Raw genomic sequence first — 21,499 nt, forward strand, 5'->3', positions numbered from 1 at the left:
TAGTACTGGAAGTAAACGCTCACCAAAAATGTCAGAACACCTGTGCTACTCAGCAAGACAGGCAGCAGAATTTGCATTACTGATGCAACTGCCCCTTTAAAGGGTTTTCTCCGAGATCCAGTTGCTTTATAAAAGTAGGTCCCCCGTGTGTAGAACATAATAAAGAGCTCACACTCTCCCTTTCCCCATTTGTCCCCCTCCCAGAGCTCAGTCAATGGAAAGATAACAAAAGGTTGTGGGACTTTGAATGCAGCAATCCCCCCCCCCCCCCCCCCCCCAAAAAAAAAGGGTCTTCATTGTGCAAGAGTGGAAAAAATTTGCAGAATGTGTTTTAATAAAAGTTTTACAATACATTATATGTACCCAAATAAATGGCACCAATAAAACTACAGAAAAAAAAATTCAGATTAGATGTGGTGTCAACAATGCAGTTCTGCACAAATTGCCGAAAAGCTGGTGTTCAAATATGCAGGAAGGGGCATCTTTTTATTAATTTGGCGCTCCCTGCAGTCAGGAAAGAACGCAACCTGCGGTGGGGAACTCAGCTGTTCTCATGGGCAGTGTGCCCAAGGTGCCAGTTGTGTGAGGGCCAAAAGATGTACCAACACTATCCTGATCCTGCAGACACAGCTGGGCAGACTGATGTGTAGATGCAGGAGAACCTGTAATCTAGTCATTTAAATCCCTGCTCAGTCTGGTTTAGGAGTATCATGGGCAGTCTTATCAGTGATTAGCAGGCCTCTCTGTGCATACAGAGATAGCAGCCTATTGGGGGTACCACCACCCCACTGCACTCCTAGACTGAGCAGAGATGTAAATGACTAGATTACAGGTTCTGCTGACTGCGCTGCCACATATCTATATATCCATCTACCCCGCTGCTGCTGCTCTATAACACTCTACCTGCAGACTGAGGACTTATCTTAAGATATTACATTTCAGTTGTCTGACTGTGGGGACTTCCACCAATCATGAGAATGGGAAGGGGGGGGGGGGGGTCCTGTGTCCCACTGTGTAATCAGAGTGGCAATCGAGCGTGTGTTCTGTCACTCCATTCATACCCAGGGCATGCTGCGTTTTAAAAATGAGTATAATATGCATGTAGACATTTCAATAATTTTCTATAGATTCTAAAGCCCGCAACATTTTTGACCCAGAAACAAAGCAAAAAAAATATCACTGAAAAACACAACACGTAAAACACTGCACAAATATTGCAACATACAGTCTGTGATTCTATCCATAGGGTGAATGCACACAGGTGGATTTGACTTGCGGAATCCGGAGCAGGCGTCCGCCTCCAAATTCTGCAGCAAATACCACCCATAGCATGCAATGCAAAAGTGATTCTTCACGCACACGAGAGGAAACCAATTGTGGATGAAAAATCGCACCTTGCTCCATTTTCCTGCAAATTCCGCACAGATGGCTGCCATTTAAGTCAATAGAAGCCATCCGACCCACGGTTCGTCCGCAATTTAGACTGCGGATGAGCTGTGGATTCCGCAGGAAAAGCAGGAGTTTAAAAAAAAATCTGTGCTGCACATGTTCAGCGGCGAGCCATGCGGACTCCCCACAGTACAGAAAAGAAAATACAGGTACATGTGGATGCCGGCTGGGCACAGGGTCAGATTCCACTGCGGGCTCTCGCTTGTGGAATCCGACCCGCCCGTGTGCAGGTGGCCTCTATGTATGTTCGCATGTGGCAGATTTACAGTAGGAGCAAAATTCCCGGCTTTCTGTGACCATTGTGCAACCTTGAGAAATTCAAGTGTGAACAGAGATTTACAAGACCGCCTGTTATGTACTCACCTTTTTCTCAGGGTGGATTCACAAACTTTTACAACTCTGATGACCTCTTTAATAGTTCGTCGAAAGTCGTGCATTCTGGATGCGACCAGGAGAGCTGCGGAGAGGATAAAGCTAGAGTCAGCAAAACAGGTGAATAAACAAGACAAAGTGGTCTGCGCCAGGCAAAGCAATGTCACCGCATTAGCGGCGGGCACTCACCACTGCTGATTGGTATTCTGGGCAGCAAAGTGTGCATACACTCATCTCAGCCCAGGTTTACAAACTCCGCCGTAAGTTGGTGAGCTCTAGTAATTGCTGTAAAGATTTCATTTGCTTCGATGGAGTGAAGCTAACAGCGGTGAAAAACGTTCAGGAAATGCTGAGCGGCCTATATCATTTTGTGCGCCGATACGGAATGGCTTTACTGGGGTGATTTAAAGATAATATATAAAAAGTGGATCATAAATACTGCGCTGCCTTTTATTAAGCTCTGCAATACAACGCAGACATTCAGACCCCCACAAATCACACAGTGAAAACATACAAACACACCATTAAATATAAAGCAGATTTATTCTTCACAAGGTCAAAGAAAATTACATCTCCCTCCCATCTCCACAGCGCTACAGAGCGGACGCGAGTCAGCCCACTCCACGCATTACAAGAGTTGTGTTCTGCATCAAATAAGATGTGGCTGTCAGAGTCACACTGATCTGGAGACGGTCTTAAAGGACAATCTCAGGCAGACAAGACTGCAATGCTCTCACCAGTCAGTAAGGGAATTCTTTGGAATAGTCCGAACTGGACTTAAAGGCAACTGCAACTGATCATTGAGCTGCCACGTTGTTGGACCACTCTCCCGTTCCAAGGGACGATCCTACCAGATTAGTTACAACAGACCATGTATAAGCAAGACCCCACACCTCAGTCTTCACTGTAACGAGATCTGGACTATGAAAACATCTATTTCTTTAAAAGGCGATGGACACCTTTGCAACCACTTTATTTAATTCTTGCAATGCAAAAAATGAAGCAACTTTGTAAATAATTTTGAAAACTTCAATCATTTTGAGTATACAGCTTTGGTGCAGAACAATGAGTCTCCATTGTAACAGACTACACAGTTTGATTCTGCAGCTACTCCGCCTTCCATCTGTTCCCCTACTTGTAAGCCGCCTGCACACGAACGGATTTGCATTGCGGAATCCACAGTTGGCGTCTGCACCGCAGATTCACAGCAAATATTGTTCATTACATGCTATGGAAATGCGCTTCTTCCTGCACACTCGCGGAATCGAATTGTGATTTCCACTCAAGGAGGAGAGAAAAAAAAAAAATTGCACTAGGTTCTATTTTAGTGCAGATTCTGCACAGATGCCCTCCATTGAAGTTAATGGAAGCCCTTCGACCCATGGCCCTTCTGCAATTAACATTGTGGAATGGTCACGGATTCCGCTTCATCGCCTAACAACGCTTCCGCAATTTAGCATGTGTTATTTCTTCATCAATCTATTTCAGAAAAATTCTATTTTGTATCTGCTGTTTGGGCGTACACTTACATTATGGTGTAATTTTTCTACATTTTATTTACTGCACATATATATATATAAAAGTGATTTTCATAACTTTTTGTGTTGATTATATTGCTCAGGGTTTACACCAAAGAACCTGTTAAAATGGTTATCACAAGGGGTGCATTACTTTCTCATTTGCTCAGCATGGCATAACAGTAAATAAGCTATACTACCCTCTCCCACCAGTCTTAAGTCCCGCCACATAACTGAGCCAGTGATTGGATGAAGGCAGCGACACACTCCGTGTCGGTGAGGATATAACTGGCTCCCTGTACCTGGAAGTATAGCCTGGGGAGAACAGGGCACTGACAGAATTGGAGCAGCAGGGGAGAGGAGAATAGCTTTGTTTATTGGGGTACAACATGGTGAGCAACCATTGAACCTATGAAAAAAAATGCTTCCCTGGAGAATGCCTTAATTTTTCAGATTACTATGATCATGTGGATGTCTAAAAAGGGTAAGATTTTTGTTTTATATAATGTACATGCAAGAAAATGTTTTTTATTTACTAAATCCCATTTTTGTAATTTTTTTTGCACTTTATTATTCTTGCAATTTTTAAAATTAGATTTTTGATCCCTATTAAACGGTCACTAATTTTTCAGACTACACCCAACAGTCTACTGGAAAGGGCCCTTAGTAACAGGTTGTTGGTAGGACAACACTTAGGGTGCCTTCACACTTGCATCGCTCAAAAATCGCGTGATTTTCTCGCAAGAGTGCTAGAAAATGCAGAATTAGGAAACCCATGCTTTTTAACCCTTTCCAATCCACTGACGTCTAAAGACATTATGATTTAAGGCTGTACAGCTCCGATGTTGGAAGACGTCCTCGGGGTTCTCTTACTGTATATTGCCAGCCTCTCTGCTGTTGAAGCCTATCCAACGTGTCACGTCATGCAGTACTGGCTTTAGCCAGCAGAGAGCGCTGTTAACGGCAGAAAAAGAATACGATCCTTAGGAAAACTAGGATACAAATTGGATTGGAAGGGTTAATGGTTTCATTACCATTTGCGATGTTTCCTGTCCTGCGCTGTTGCGAGATTTGAAAAGCACCGCCTGTCCTATCTTCCTGCAATTTTTTTCTTGCCCTATGGAGCCTCCGATTTAACACATTGCAGCACATAAACTTGCGAAGCTCATGGGATGCGTTTTTAACATTAGAAACTCCTATTGTCTATCACATGAGAAAATTGCGGGCGGCAGCAATGGGACGTGAGATCATTCTCTGGAAAAAGCATCGCTGCCGCTCAAAAATCGCATAAACAAAAATGCGATTTCACCGGGTTTTCTTGAGGCGATATTGCGATAGCCAGTGTCAAGGTACCTTTAGGGCCTTTTTAGGCAAGCCAATGATGGAATGAATGAGTGAGTGACGTCATCGTTAGCTCATTCAGCCTGTTTAGACAGGCAGATACATCATTGGCTCATTCAAACGAGAAATCATTCAGTCTTTCACATAAGCGAATGAGAAGCACTGAACGAGCGCCATTTAAAATCGAACGATATAAGTGAACGAGCCAACAATGATTTTTATGCCGGCAAAAAATGGATGAACGGCTCCCCAGCTCCCATTCACATCACCAGGAAATCCAGTGATCAGATTTGATAGAAGGTGGTCATCCCTTCATCATACTATGGTCACTCCCAACCAAAGCAAGCAAAGGGTTAAATGTTGGAGGTCGGAAGCTCCCCTGATCCTGTGTGTTTGAGCAAGCACCCAATCCTTGGTGGCACAGGACGCCCATATAGGATACATTCTACAGGACCTTTAAAGCATGGCTTTCTCTCTGACCCCATACAACCCCTTTACATTAATTATAGTGTGTCTGTAGAATGATGCATTTATTTAATTATAGTAATGCCCAAATTACAGCGCTGTTTTCCATCTTCATGTTCCGATAATGTGCTAGCAGCCCTGTAAAGCCTGTGCGTACATGAACACTCTTCTATGGGCGGCACATTTGGGTTAATAACCGCCAGCGCTCACACAAAGGCCCGTTACACGGTTACATATTCTGTGGATTAGGACCCATTAGGATTCTTTCAAGCTCTCACAAAAAACTACCCCGTGTAGAATAAACATGCAATACTCCGGAGCGAAGGACTCTGGGAGAAGCACAATGTCATCCTCGTCTACAATGAGAGCAGACGGAGCCCACACATAAATAACGTGCGATTCGTAATCATCCGAACTCCTAATGTATTTGGTATTTGTGATTAGATGGAGAAAAGAACACATTTGCAGAAAACACATAGTATCCAATGATGCGTTGCATATTAGCGCAGCAATTAAAGCGCCGGGATAAAAAGCATGGTTTATGAGAGCGATATTTCCTAGTGAAATGTTCCCGTCAGATGGCCTCTGCGTGGCTATAATCTGCACTGAATAGGTCACATTGGAAAGGTCACCCCCCCCCCCCCCCCACCCACCCTGTAAGACTTACACTTTAATAAGCTTCCCTAGAAGAAAGTGCTATAATAGGAAGATGAAATGACAAGTGTAATGGTGCGGACAGGAATGCACGGTGATAATAATATGCCAATGTGACCATTTATTTAACCCCAAATCTTGTTTTGAACTCCACTGTTTTTGTTTAGTTTTTGTTTTTTTTTTGGGGGGGGGGGGGGGGTGCAATAAGCCTGTGAAGTCTGGTTTATGCAAGAGAAGTTGTATTTTTTCAGTTTGGGCATACATATAAATAACTTGCATTAGTTGTCCAGCTTCAAGCTGTTTTTACTGCAGGAAGCAAACAGCACTGTACATTGTGCAGTGGTCTGGGTTGGTACTGCAGCCTTAGTTTTATTGAAGTGAACAGGACACAGCCTGCAGTACCAACCCAGGCCCATGCGTGATGTAAGGAGCTTTACACTTCCTACTGCCAAACAGCTAGAGGTAGGGCAACAGAAAACTTACCAAAGAAATTCCAGCGCACCAACTACCTTGACACCAAAAGGGCAGAATATAGAAATTTTTGACCAACCACATATAGACCAGTAGCGCCAACAGTAGAACAAGAGATTTAAAAAGTACTACTTAGAAAAATACGGAACATTAAGGCATTAACCAGCATACCTCCAAAAAACGTCAGATCATCTGACGAGTTTTGGTGCCATTTGTTGATGTATTGTGGATAATGTCCTATTGTTCCATATTTTTAGTATTGGCCGAGCTGGATTTTCCTCTCGGTGCTAGAAGTGGGACAATCCCTTTAACTTAAAATCCAAAGTGTTACTGAGTTATTGAATACGATCCAACATACAGCGCTAGCACTGCTGATGCGAACTGGACCACACAGGGTCCTTAGGCATCTATGCCATCATCTTGGAATCTGGAATTCTTTCTATATACTTTGCAAGGTATTTGGTGTAACCATCCAGATAAAACAGTTCAGAATGAAAGCGTGAGAATAAATCGCAGGAAACAGGTAGAGCTGAATTCTTAGCAACACATTACAGAATCTCTTGCCGCTCTGACGAGGGATATAAAGAGAAAGCAGGCGATCCAAGGATGCCTCCTAATTCACACTGTGCAGAAATGGCTGCGGGGCGGTACTGTTGGCGTGAAGACTGTTTTTTGGACGTGCCTTCTAATTCATGTTTGTAAGTATGATTATTAAATCTATGCAAAAAGGAGTTCAGAAGATACTGTACTCTGTGCGATTCTTTCATTGAGCAGTTCATGCGGACTGGAAATTTGCGTCCTGCGGAGACTGGAGCCATGAGTTGGATTACATGCTAGTAACCACATGGATGCAACGCTGCATTTTCTGCACAGTGTCAACTAGGAGGAATATTTGCAGGTCTGCTTTCTCTTTATATCTCTCGTCAGAGCAGTGAGATATATTGTAATATGCTGTAACCATCCACTTCCACGTGGCCAGAGGCAGTGACTGGAGGGGCTGGACGACGCTTCCTTTTCCATACAAATTCTGGTGTAATTTATAGCAATTTTGCTGTACAAATTGTTGTTTCATTTTTCATAATTCCCATTTGCACAAGGGAAGACTAGAAGCAATGGGATGAAACTGAAAGGGAGGAGACACAGTAGATATTAGACATTGAGGGTGATGAATAAGTGGAACAGGTTGCCACAGGAGGCGGCGAGTTCTCCTTCAATGGAAGTGTTCAACAAAGGCTGGACAGACATCTGTCTGGGATGATTTAGTGATCCTGCACTGAGCAGCGGGTTGGACCAGATTCTATGATAATATTCACATTTCACACTAAATAATCTATTAAATTCTTCAGGTTAATATAGCCAAGTGGATACTTAGGAGATGCTGCTTTTGTTTTAATGTGATTTATGTACAAGAAAATGTTTTCTAGTAGATAATCGTGAACAAGGGTGGTTTCACATTTGCGGCGGGGAATCCGTTTTCTTGCTCTGTTCAGTTAACAGAAAAGGGGAATCCCCGCAGCCGACCAGCTCCATCTCTGGACGGGACGGAACCGAACACTGCAGAGGCAGAGCCCATGGACTAAAATGGGATCCGCCCGCATTCTTGGACGAAAGAAAAAGCGCTGCTTGCAGCACTCGGTCTCCAGGTATTTTCAGACGGAATCTCCAAAAGGGAGGTTCCAACGCAGATGTGAAGCCGGCCTTATGCAGTCTTGTACACTTCATGCTGATCATTTCCAAGCTCCAGCATATGTGCAAACCGCAGAATGTATGAACAGGGGTCTGGAAGGGAAGAGTTATATTTTATGTGAGTATCTGCCCTTGAACATTCTTGTACTTTTTTCCCCCAAAAAGCTCATTATTCAAGATAAAATCCAAGCCTTTATTGAATTACTGAATACGATCCAACACGCAGTACAAGCGGTTCTAAGTATTTCGGACCACACGGGGTTCTTCATTTTAGCATCTAGGCTATGACTAAACACACTGCATGCTCTGAGATGCGGCAGAGTTCTTGTCCCGTGCTGGATTGGATATCAAGAAATCCTTGAATTTTATCTTACTCTTGGATGCTGGATTTTTCCCTATACTCTGCAAGGCATTTGGTGGAACACTCCACTTCCATGTGGCCACAGGCAGTTAGTGGAGGGGGTGGGCTACATTTCTATTCCAAATAATTTGTGGTGTAATTTAGAGAATGTTCTTATGTTTTATTTTTCATATTCTCTTTTTTCACACTAAATAACCTATAAAATGCTTCAGGCTAATATAGTCAAATGGATATCTAATAAGTAGTTTCGGTTTTCTTTTTAGGCAGTCTACGTACAAAAAAATGTTTTATAGCAAATAAAAGTGTTTGTTATTTTTCTACGCTCGTAAACTAATGTGTTACTCCTAATACATTATACTCTGTGTCACTATAACACAGCCTACTGTTAGGCATAGTTCCCTCTAAGCCAGGGGTGCACAACCTTTTGGCGTCTCTGAGCCACATTGGAAGAAGAGGAGTTGTCTTGGGCTGCACATTAAATACACAAACAACAACAAAAGCCGATAAGCCTGAAAAAAAAAAATTAAAATAAAAGTCTGTCCTAGTTTTTCCATGATTTCCACCATCACAGATATGTAAAAATGTCCTTACATAATAAACCTAATTATGCAGCAACCAGTTCACAGAGTCTTAAAATCGTCGAGCAGGTCCCAAGTTTGTGATCATTAATGTACTTCTCCAAGTTATTAAATCATTGATATTTTTTTTAATATTATAAAAGTAAAGAGAGCAACTTAAAATTAGCTCTCCAAACAACCCGCATTGTCCATGTGCTACCAATAGAGAAAGGGGTCAACACGTGAAGATGGAAACTATGGACCAGTAGGTCTTACTTCTATTGTGGGTAAAATGTTTGAAGAGTTTCTGGAGTACCTCAAGGGAAATAGCTGTATAACTCTGTATCAGCATGAGTTTATGAGAGATCGCTGCTGTCAAACCAGTCTGATCAGCTTCTATGGAGGAGGTAAGTTTGATACTGTGCCATATAAAAGGTTGGTATATAAAATGAGAATGGGTAAGTAACTGGCCAGTGATAGAAGGCAGAGGGTGGTTATAAATGGGATTATACTCTGATTGGGTCACTACAGGGGTCTGTTTCGGGCCCTATTCCTGTTAATAATTATGACCTAGTAGAATGATAATACAGTAAAATATCGATATTTACAGATGATACAAAACTATGTAAATTAATTAGCACAAGAGAGGACAGAATGTGGTTGCAAATGGATCTGAATAAGTTGTGGGTTTGGGCAGAAAAGTGGCAAATGAGTTGTAACACTGATAAATGGAAGGTTATGCACATGGGAGGGAAATACATGTCACCAATATACGCTAAATAGGAAACACTGACATGGAAAAGGACTTGGGGATTTTAGTTAACTGTAAGCTTAATTAGAGCAACCAGTGTCAGGCAGCTGCTGCCAAGGCAAAGAGGATCATTGGGGGCATCAAAAGAGGTCTAGGGGCACATGATGAGAACATTGTTCTTCCTCTTTACAAATCACTGGTCAGACCACACATGGAATATTGTGGACAGTTTTTGGCACCAGTACTCAGGAAGGACATATCAGAGCTTGAGCGGGTACAAAGGTGGGGCCACTACAGTAACAAAAGGAATGGGCGGACTACAATACCCAAAGAGGTTATCAAAATTAGGATTATTTAGTATGGAAAAATCATGATCTGTTTATACCCAGCATTGAGACTGTAACAAGGGGGCGTCCTCTAAGTCTAGAAGAAAGACAATTTCTACACCAACATAGGAGGGGGTTCTTTACTGTAAGAGCAGTGATACTATGGAAATCTCTGCCTGAGGGCGTGGTGTACTCACTAAAGAGTACAAGAGGGGTCTGGACACCTTTCTTGAGTGTAATAGTATTACATGTTACAATCACTAATTACTTTAGAAGGGTTGTAGACCCAGGGATTATTCCGATTGCAGACTTGAGGTCAGGAAGGAATTTTTTTCCCTATAAAATCAGGAAAATTGGCTTCTTCCTTAATGGTGTTTTCTGCCTTCCGCTGGATCAACTTTTGGGAGTAATAGGCTGAACTTGATGGACAAGTCTTTTCCAGCCTAACTTACTATTTTACTATGTCCTCCAAACAACGACGGCCCACACTACCAAGGCGTATAGACTCCAGACTGAAGTCAGTGCCTGCTTCTGCATGCAAGCCTGGACACAAAAACCTGCCCAGGCTCACATGCAGTTTGCAGCCATGGGCTCATTACTGACACCACGGGAGGGATACAGCGTTGGCTGGCTACGATGAGACCACCATCTGTCGTCCTCACCTGCATACTGGATAGGAGCAGTCAGGACATAGGAAGATTTGCAGCTGCAGGAAGCCTACTGGACCCAGAGTGACTGAGCGAATCACAGTCACAGAGCTGCAAATGCCGTCCCCTGCCTTGTCACCTGCATGAACCAGTCTGTGAGCGGGAGCTACAGCCTGCCGCTGCCAGGTACCACCTACAGCCTTGACTCCTCCAGATTCAGCCTGCGTGGGCCGCTCAGCTTAAAGAGGGGAACACTGGTTTTAGGGCAATATTTAGTGTGCTCCAACAGTAGGCTTGTTGTACAGAAGTTAGGGCAGTCTCCCATCGTATCACTGGCAAACCCAGTCACCCAATCCAAGGGGACGAAGCTCTGATTTTGACCATTAACAGTAGTAGGTAGGCTCTCAGACAGTAGAGCACCCACCCTTTCTCCAGGGTGGATCACCAATAGTTGATCGGCCGGGGTCAGTCGCTCGGGACCCTGACCGATCAGCTGAGCAGGCGCATGCTGTCAGCGCCGCAAATACACAGAGGTCGAAGCAGAAGCCACCACGCCGACCTCTGTGTGGTGGCCGATGCTTGTAACTGAAGGCATGACTCCCATTATTTCGATGGGAGTCGTGCCTGCAGTTACAAGCACCGGCCACTATGCCCGAGCGACAGACCCTGGCCAATCAACTATTGATGACCTATTCTAATGATAGGTCATCAATAGTATTTCACTGGAAAATCCCTTTAAAGGGGTTCTGTCAGAAGGGAAAAAAAAAAAAATATCATACTCACCTGTGCCTTACGGGGCCGGTCACTGGGAACCTGCTACTCTTCTCCTCTCTCTCTCCGGCAGCCGTCCGATCAGAGGGCAGAAGCTGTCAAAGTATCAGCTTCCGCCCCTGCTCTACCCGGGGCACGCATCGCCCACTGATTGGCTTGGCGGCATCTAAAGGCCCATTTAAACGATTATCGCTCAAAATAGGTCACTCAAGCGACTTTTGAGAGATAATCGTTGTGTCATTTGCTGCCCAAGATTATCGCTTAAGATGAGCGATCACCTTGCGCTGCCAGCGGAGGATGCAGAAGACAAGCGGGGTATCCCCACTTGTCTTCTGCATCCAGCTGTTCTCCGCTCCAAGCGCCTGGCTGTTATACAGCCGAGCGCACGGAGCGGAAGATGCAAAAGACAAGCAGGGTGTCCCCGCTTGTCTTCTGCATCCAGATGTTTTCTGCACAGAGCGCCTGGCTATTATAAAGTTTTATTAATTGTAAAAAAAAAAAAAAAAAAAAAGTTATAAAAGTTTAAATCACCCCCCCTTTTGCCATCTCTATAATTAAAAAATCTTAATCTTAAATTAAAAATACATATTTAGTATCGCCGTGTCCATAAAAGTCCATTCTATGAAAGTGGCAAATTATTTTCCCCGCATGGTGAACGTCGTCCAAAAAAATAAATAAAGAACGCCAGAAATGCACTTTCAATTACACTGTCTCCAAGAAAAAAATGCAATAAAAAGCGATCAAAAAGTCGAATGTACTCCAAATCGGTACTAATGCAAACTACAGGACTTCCCGCAAACAATGAGCCCTCACACAACTACGTCGATGGAAAAATTTTAAAAAGTTGCGCGTAGAAGATGGCGGCAGAGTACAGTAAAAAAAATATATATATGCAAGTTTGGTATCGTAGTAATCCTACTGGCCCATATGACATGATATATTTATTCTTTTTGTTGCAGTTTGTGCGCCGTAGAAACAAGACGCACTGAAAGATGGCGGAATGTCATCTTTTTGTTTTTCATTTTACTCCACTTAGAATTGTTTAAAATTTTTCCAGTGCGTTATATGGTACAGTAAATGGCACCATTTAGAAATACAACTCGTCCCGCAAAAAACAAGCCCCGATACAGCGAAGTCGATGGATAAATAAAGGAGTTACGATTTTTTTTTTTGAAGGGGGGAGGAAAAAGCGAAAATGGAAAAAGAAAAAGGGGCCACGTCATTAAATGGTTAAAGTGACCCTCCAGTCCTGGAGAAAAAAAAGATGGCCTCATCCCTGACTACCTGAAACACACGGTGTATTAGTAAGCATCAGTAGTCTTAGACACTACACCTACTTTCACAGGTTAATTAAAGCAAGTGTAGTGTTTTTAGACTAATGAGGCAAACTATTACAGGTAGTCAGAGAAGGGGTGAGGCCATCTTTAATTGCCCAGGCCTGGAGGGTCGCATTAAGAGATACATTATATATCAGGCATGATCTACAACAGTCCAAATAATCTCCAATTAGTACATTATCTCATTGGGAGGTGTCATCAGGAGGACTCGTGCACATGGCAGTACAGGTGTGCCGGATGTACAGGGAAGTTCTCCTCCAGAAGCAAAGGAACATGCTCTTACCAGCCCCACAGAGCCCAGATGGCCGCCGGCCGGTGTGCATCCAGTCCCTCTTCATCCTCTGGACCAGTCTCAGTGCAGTCATGGACACTTCATGATTCTTATCGCCAAACTCCAGCATATGTGCAAATCGAGGAATGTATAAACAGGGGTCTGGAAGGGAAGAGTTATGCATTAGATGTCAATCTCTGCCATTTAACACCAATGTTTCCCCAATAAGCTCGTTATTCTGTGCAAATACATTTCTTAATATATATATATATATTATATACACACATATACACACACACACATACATATACACACACAGAGCTCAAATTCCCTTGCATAAGTGGGGCCTCCATTCACCCGAAATAGGACAAAAAAACAAATGGTGTCTTTTGGCCACTTTCAGGGTGTTATGCATCAGATTACCTTTTTTCCCAACTGTATAGGGAAGTGCAACAGACTGTTCTGTCCATTACAGAGGACCACAGCAAAAAAGAAACAGCCTCGTTGGCGCAGAGTGTTAGGACAGCAGAAATGCAGTTCTAAGCTCTCGCTTACGACCTGAAGGACGCAGGGTCAATCCCCGCATGGTTCAGGTTCAGCCTCCCATTCTTCAGAGGTTGGTAAAATGAGTACCCAGCTTGCTGGGGAGTAAAGATGACTGGGGAAGGCAATAGCAAACCACCCCAACACAAACAAACAGTCTGCCGAGAAAACTTCATGTTATAACACTAGTGATGACTCGGTGCTTGCACCAGGGGCGGTCTGCACAGTGCTTCCTCTCCGCCAAAACAGGCATTTTTATTGGGGCATTTTTATTTTAATGGCTTCCAACTGGCCATTATCACATGTCCAGACAGCTTTTTGCATCGGTTTCCCCTTCAGTCAGGTTGAGTTGCAATACCATACACAGACCAAGGGGCGCCATTTCTGAAAATAAGCAGCTACGTTATTCTACTCTCATAACCTCCTTCAAGATCCGACCGTTCCTATGCTGTTCACATATTTTGGCTTCTCAGCCTTACAGTTAAAAGACAACAACCACTTTTAAAGTAGCCTCTATATGCCACGGTGATGTGGTATAATTGGATAGGATGGTTACCCATCATCATGGTGCCCCGGTATATCAGCAGTAAAATGAGCTACAGGCAATAGAGGAAACAGCAAGCCAACAATATCTAGGATCTAACGCACAATGAGATGTACAACTTGTGCATAGAGAGATTACCTAAACCTCAAGGGCTTAGCCAGGCCGAGCCACGGAGGTGCCGCAGTTGGTGGCACCGGCGCATGGTCCTTCCACACTCTAACAGTAATGCTTAGTAAAATTCCAATAAAACAGGGTGGAACAGATCATTTTTTTCCAGACCGTTCTAGAATCATGATGGCAATATCAGATGAAAGGTATTGGAGTGGTTACTATACGCTCGTAAACCAGAGCCAAAGCTCCACTCGTGAACCCAACGGAGAAGTCCGCTTTATTTACAGGATTGCAGGAACACTTATCTGATTTGTATTTGGGCGATACAATCCTACAATGGGTATTGCTTTAGAACCGGTGTGCAGGGCAGTCCTGTAAGGAGTCTGAGGACATCACAGATTTCCTCCCTTTTGTGACTTCTGGGAAAGGCAATGAAACAGGAAAGACTAGACAAACAAAGACCGTTTACAACTCAATAGAAATCAGCACACAATAGAATCAAGTGAAACCATGGGATTTAACCCAATAGCTGCCATATTCCAGGGGTTCACAGGAGGACCTAAATCCTCTAATTCTACAGCACAGATATATCACACAGAGCCCTCCTGGGAATTCAGTCATTGTGGGCCCGGCCCAATGGAAACATATACTCCGAGTCTAATTCAACTCTATTCTGCAGGCTGGATCTTCATTCCGCAGCAGATGAGCAGTAATTTGGCTCATTGTTACATCACTGATGACTCAAGTGCTACCAATAGTCTGATGAAAGCCAAAGGAACTGCACTGGTAAATACTGGAGGTGCCATTGGAAAACAGTGACTCCATCCAGTGGGGAAAATATGGACTTTGATGCATCGGAGCAGAGGTCTTCAGTATATGGCCCATCAACTGCTGCAAGACTATAACTTCTAACATGTTAGACAACAGGAAGAGCGGCACAGGTAGTAGACAGCGGTGTTACAGAATACTTCTAGCCTATGAAGAAATTCATACTGTCTAATCAGCACAAGGGGACTTTCGGTTTGGAAACACTGCACTTGGGGCAAAAGAAAAAAAAAGCGACAACCCACTGAATTATAAAACTGAATTGTCAGTCCTTAATGCAAAAAAAAAAAAGAGAATTATATTATGAGATATATCATAAGGACTGATATATATATATATATATATATATAGGTGTGTGTTTAGGCGAAATGATTATCGCTGAAACGAGCAAAAAAGTGAACGTTTGGTTCATGTAAAGGGCATTAGGGCAGAAGTGATTAGCACCAATAGTACCTATGTGTACTGCCAGAAAGGAAGCGTGTTGAGTCGTTAGGCAGCTGATGGGCTGCTAGAGACCTGACGGAGGCCCCCCACGCCTACTATGTGTTGAGTCTCTTTTACACAGGACGATTATTGTTCTGGTTGCTCAGGCTCCTGCAGGGTGTTGTTCAGTTTCTGCATGCTTTTACACAGGACTATTCGACTGGCCGAGAGTCTTCTGCAGGAAAAGGGCGGGTAGAACTCTCCTCCAGCCGCCCGCCTCCCTGCTGTCCGTCCTGCGAATGAGCCGCCGATACTCGCTCTTGTGTAATAGTACAGGAGCGAGTAGACACGGGGACAAGTGCCAGGCATCGTTTGCCCAACACTCGTCCCATGTAAAAGGGCCTAATACATTTTAGTACATCAGGATAGCAGGATTGAATGTTCAAGGATCTCTGGAAATTAATTTCTAAAAATCCAATTATTTAGTATTGTAAAAAAAAAAAAAAGAAGCATCATTTATATTACATACTTAACTGCATAAAACTTTTTAACCAGTGATGACAAGGCTGTCACCTTCCCCAACACCCCTTCACCCACCACCAAAAAAAAAAAAAAAAGGTCTCAACCTGCAAAAGAATAAAAACAAGTTTTATAAAGTTAAAAAAAAAAAATGCTGAAAAATTAAGAAATCATGGCCCCTTGGAATATGGATACACAAAATCACTTCATACTCCAGGCTTAAAACAGCATGAATTCTTAAGAGGAATCCGTCAGCTACTTTGAGCCCTGTAAGCCAAGATTATGGTTGGTTTAAAAAAAAAAAAAAAGTTAAAAGGACAAAAATGTTTGCAGCGGGAAGGGGTTAAAGGATTAAGTGTATAATGCTATAAATGATATAACAATGTTTTTTCCCTTTTTGTTTCTTAGTCAGTGTAAATGCATGCTGGTTTCCTTTCCATTTTCAGACTGAAAAAATGAGTCGGCCAGAACTAGCAGCCGTTCCTTTGGATGGGCATACGCACGTGGAATTTTAGTTAATTATTTTTTTACTCGAACAATCCAAAGTATTAAAAAAATAAATAAATATTGCAGCATATCCTGTTCTTGGACAAGAATAGCACTTATCATCGCACATCAGACGGCACACAGACAGGGTTGTCCAATGCCAGTTGCGCCCGAGAATCCTGGGAACAACTTCTTACTCGTCCGTAGAATCTCTATTACCGATATATGTCTCGAAACGCCATGAATCTGCCTTTTGAATGCCATGTAAGTAACAGAAGTAGAGTATACAGCGGGAAGGTTCTCAGCCGCCTGAAATATCCTCAGCTATTACACTATGTAAATACAAGATGCCATTATCAGGAGCATGTTTATGTTCCGCATTTACAGAGTACTTGGGGGGGTGAAAGTGGCATTCAGAAGGCTGTGCCCCCTGTGTGTAAAGTAACCAAACAGGACTATAGCCTCTCATTTACATGAAACTTCCCCAAATTCATTGCTTTGTGTGTTCTGTTTTGTCAGGCTCCACAGGATGGAAGAGGAAATTAGTTTCGGGCTGCACTGTGAACTTCATTGTACTTTCAGAATGCTACTCTAGGTCCATCACCCAATGCGGGAGAACCTCCACAGGCCAAAGTTAGAGGTTTTCTGGGACTTTACTACTGATGACCTACAGTTGCTAACAAAACGATTCAACCCCACTTAATCTGATGAATTTGCAAACTTTCAACTATTTGCAAAAAAAAGAAAAACAAATCAGCTTAAAATAGCTGAACACAACTAATGTAACAAGTGGTTGCCCAAACACCACAAAATGCCACTTTTAATGCCTACTGCAGTCTCAGAATTATTCAATCCCCTCCAGACAAACTTAGTAGAGCAGCCTTTTGCCACTATGACCTGCAGTAAATATAATGTATAGTCAGGCACTGGCGTTGCTACGAAATCTTAGCCCCTTCCTCATATGCAATGGCTTCCAGTTCACTAATATTCATAAGTTTGTACGCTGCAGCCGCCTTCTTCATATCGCACCAACTATATTCTATGGGGTTCGAGTCAGATGACTGATGGCCACTCCAGAATCTTCCAGGGCTTCTTCTGAAGCCAAACCACAGAAGGTATAATGCGTTCTCCTTGGACTTCCTAAACTTGATTGCATCCATCTTGCCCTCCACATGCTGCAGTGTTCCAGCACAAGAAGCAAAGCAGCCCCAGAGCATCAGCGAGCCACCGCCATGCTTCACTGTGGGCAGGGGGTTCTGTCCAGCATACGCTTCATTCTTCCTCCCCCAGACATACCAGTGATCCACAGGCCTGAGAAGTTCCAGACTTGTTTCATCGCTCCACAGAACAAACTCCCACATTTTCCGGGCATATTTATATAGTCGTTAACATTTTAGAGCCGACAATTCTTTTTTCCTTTAGGCCTCCTGTCCACGGGAATTCTTCATTGCGTTATCTGTAGCGATAATCCACACGCGAGTAACGCATGAAACGCTTTCCATAGGATAACTATCAAGGGTTTTATCCACCTGCCTCCTCAGGAATCCGGGGGCAGCCGGGGATGGCTTCCCCTTTTTGTTATGTCCTTGTAGTGTAGCCAGTCTTCCTTTAACTTTGAACTTCAGAACTATGCTTTAAATTGTATCTATAGGAACATTCTGCACCTTTGCTCTCTTTTTGCATCTTTCTCGTAGTTTGTGTAAAGCAATGATCTCTTCTCGTAACTTTCTCTCCTGACTTATGGTCCATTTACATGGGACTAACTGTGATAGGAGGGTCCTGTTTTTCCCTGAGAAGACTTTGTGTGGTACAGTCTATGTATCATCATCATCATAGTAAAATTCTGGTGACTGAAATAGTGACTTTTTGAAAGAACATAGAGGTCAGTAATTCTGAGGCGGTCACAATGAGATCACATGGCCTACCGGAAAAGGAGGGTTCCAAAAAATTTCAGATATAAACTAGCCAACTTATATATACTGGAGGGCTAGTTACAGAATGAATGACGAAAAAAATAATTCACCGGAGTGGCAGTTTAAAGATAACAGAATTATAGTTCATGTTATATCTGCATGTGTATGTTCAGTATATGGTTAATACAGCCCATTAAGGCAGCACCCTCCATATGGGCACCCACCTCCTGTGCTGGCACAGGAGAGAGGAAGGCGAAGAACTCCAGGACTATACGACTTCTCAACACACACATAATAACTGAAGAGCAAAAACTATTTGCTCTTTCCTGAACTATAATGACCCTACTAAGAACATTCCCATTAGATTTATCACTGTATGATGAGAGAACACAACAACATTAATAAAAAAAAAAATGAAGACAAAACATACAATACAGAGTTTTGATCTTGTAGCTAGTTGTACTAAATAGGAGTGGAGAGAAGCCAAGCAGATACAGTAACTGCAAATCTTTACTAATCGCACATGTATAGCAGACACAAGTAGCGCTCCTATTCCTGTACACCATATGTAATCTTCACTGTCTGCTCTTGACAAGCATGGATAATTAGGAATAGGAATGGGGTCAGAGCAGGGGGGAGTTAATGGGACACCAGCTGAGCGCTCATGAGTCCCCTATTTAAGACAATTAGTGGAAGAAGAAATTATCCCAACTGTGAATCCTCCCCCATCGACCAAGCAGTATATTTACAAAATTACCCTGTAACTATAAACTGCTAAATATTATATAGACACCCACATACAATAATATGTATTCACCCTACATAATGTATGTGCCACCAACACAATGGGCCAGTAATATACTCCAGAGCATACATACATCCCACAGTTATCCATAGGGCTCCGTGAACTTGACACAGACTAACAGATTGTGCATTTTGCCTCCGCCATCTCCAACAGGCTGGTATACCCTGGGAGTCTATGGATGATGTAGGTCATATTAGAGGCATGAATTGGGCAATACTCCCAATGCATGTGTCTGATGGAAGACTCAAAAAGGATATTATGCCAGTGTCTGCTGCCGCAACTACCGCAGAGCTGTGACAAAGTGCTACTATTTTTGTGACATTACAGAAGTTATGGACAAAACACCAACGTCATGAGTCAGTAAGGCCGGTCTCACATGAACGTGTCAGATTCCGTATGCAGAAGCCTACAGCAGAATCTGACACTGACCCCGGCCGTCAACCCTGCGTACCTTCGCTTTCTGTATTGCGGATGACCGCGGACACTTGCCTCAGTCATACGCAGGTACCCACAGCCTAACTGCAATGTCAATTGCGGATGGGTTACAGGTCGGACGGCTTCCACTGACTTCAATGGAAGCAGTTTGTGAGGATTCCGCACAGAAATAGAACATGCTGTGATTTTAAATTCGCTCGTGGAAATTGCAATCGCTCATCTGAGTGAATATACGAAAGTTCCAATTTTTTTTCAATGGCTCCGCAGATCGTCCACGTAGATTCCGCAACTGAAATATGGTCATGTGAGACCGGCCTAAAGAGCCATACACCGTTTTCTGCATGATTGGCCAACATTCTAACATCCTTGAGGGGTTCGCGAAAGGAGGTAAGGGGAGAAAGATCAGCATGTTGAAATTTAACATGTCCAGAACCTGTTTGTGTCACAGGGATAACCCATATACCCAAAAGTATCTGATCAGTGCAATAAAGTACTGTTAAATATTAGTATGTAGTTCATGAAGTAAACACAAAGATGGGAACAGACCTAATAACAGCACGTGTATGTGGCTATAAGGAGCGGGTCACCCGTTGGGCACAATGTACATTTAGCCAACTGTTTTGCCCGACGAGGCAGTTGTAGGTGTGTAGCTTTTGTCCAACAATTCCACAAGCAGACGGAAGACATTTGGAGGGATGTTGAGCCATGCTGTCTGGATAGCCACCCACAGTGGTGTTTGTAGGTCGGGGGCTTGGCTGAGAATGGACCTTTCCATTACATCCCATGTGCATGAAGTCCATGAAGGGCTGCAAAAGGTCACCAAGCAGTGAAATGCAGTGGGAACCAGTCAATGGCCTATTCAGGCAGACCAGTGGACCCAACCTATGCCATAAGAATCCACCCCACACCAATACAGAACCACCACCAGCTGCACAGCCCTTTATGGACAACCAGGGTCCATGATTTCATGGAGTCAGCAACACAAACCAACCCTACCATCAGCCTGAAACAACTGGAACCATGACTTACCCAACCATGTCACATTTGCCAGTCTTCTAGGGTCCAGTTGGCAAATTCACAAGCCCAGGTGAGATGCTGTAACCGTGGTATTGCCAGAGGCCTCTGGTGGGTCGTCTTTTCCCATATCCCATGGACGCTTAAGAACACTACAGAATATACATGTTGGGCCTCCTGCATGAATGTGGATGTGAATTTTGACAGAGTAGCTTGCCCATTTACATGTACAATTCTAGCCAGATGTCACGATCATTAAGTACCTGAGGATGGCCACTGCATTGTGTGTGGTAATGCCTACAACGTGATATTCCTGCTACAAATGACACAGTGGATTGAGGAATGTTAAATAGTTGCACAACTTTAGAAGTGGAAGGTCCCATCTGCTGGCACCCAATATCATGCCTTGTTGGAACTCCGATAGGTCACCTTGCCATGGGCACACTGGCCAGTGTCCAACCTCACTCACAAGAGAACACCTCATGCCCTATACAGGTGTGGACATTCCCAAGCAGTCACCTGAGGGAACGCAACTTCATAATCCATTTACACACTGCTATCCCATGACTTTTGGAATAGCAGTATATTTGGCCAGTTTAAAACCAGTCCAGGAGCCTAGCAATAAGGACATTGATGGCACACATACTAAAATGTGATTTCATGGATGCAAATATCTAGTGGCTTTAGATACCATGGTGAAGTAATGAGATTTTTCCTTTCTGTATTATGGGAAAATCACACGGACGGATTCTAATTGCGGAATCCACGACCGCTGTCTGCTTAGAGGATAAGCAGCAAAACGCAAGCATTAAAAGGCATGCACTTTCGATTTTTCCTTCACATTCGCGGATACGAATTGAAAATTCCACGAGTGGAAGAAAAATTGCAGCATGCTCTATTTTGCC

The 21,499-nt window shown here is 43.4% G+C and overlaps 1 protein-coding gene across 2 annotated transcripts in view; it reads right to left on the bottom strand.

Moving 5' to 3' along the window:
• The window catches only part of BRF1 (BRF1 RNA polymerase III transcription initiation factor subunit), a 286,967-nt gene that overhangs the window by 133,573 nt on the left and 131,895 nt on the right, over window positions 1-21,499 (bottom strand). For both annotated transcript variants that reach the window (XM_066608177.1, XM_066608176.1), the window contains exons 6-7: window positions 12,989-13,138; window positions 1,813-1,906 (exon numbers count right to left, since the gene is read on the bottom strand). In XM_066608177.1, the coding sequence (XP_066464274.1) occupies window positions 1,813-1,906; window positions 12,989-13,138 (244 nt within the window). The remainder of the gene's footprint in view (window positions 1-1,812; window positions 1,907-12,988; window positions 13,139-21,499) is intronic.

This window comes from Eleutherodactylus coqui, chromosome 6, assembly GCF_035609145.1.
Source record: "Eleutherodactylus coqui strain aEleCoq1 chromosome 6, aEleCoq1.hap1, whole genome shotgun sequence".
Lineage (NCBI taxonomy): Eukaryota > Metazoa > Chordata > Amphibia > Anura > Eleutherodactylidae > Eleutherodactylus > Eleutherodactylus coqui.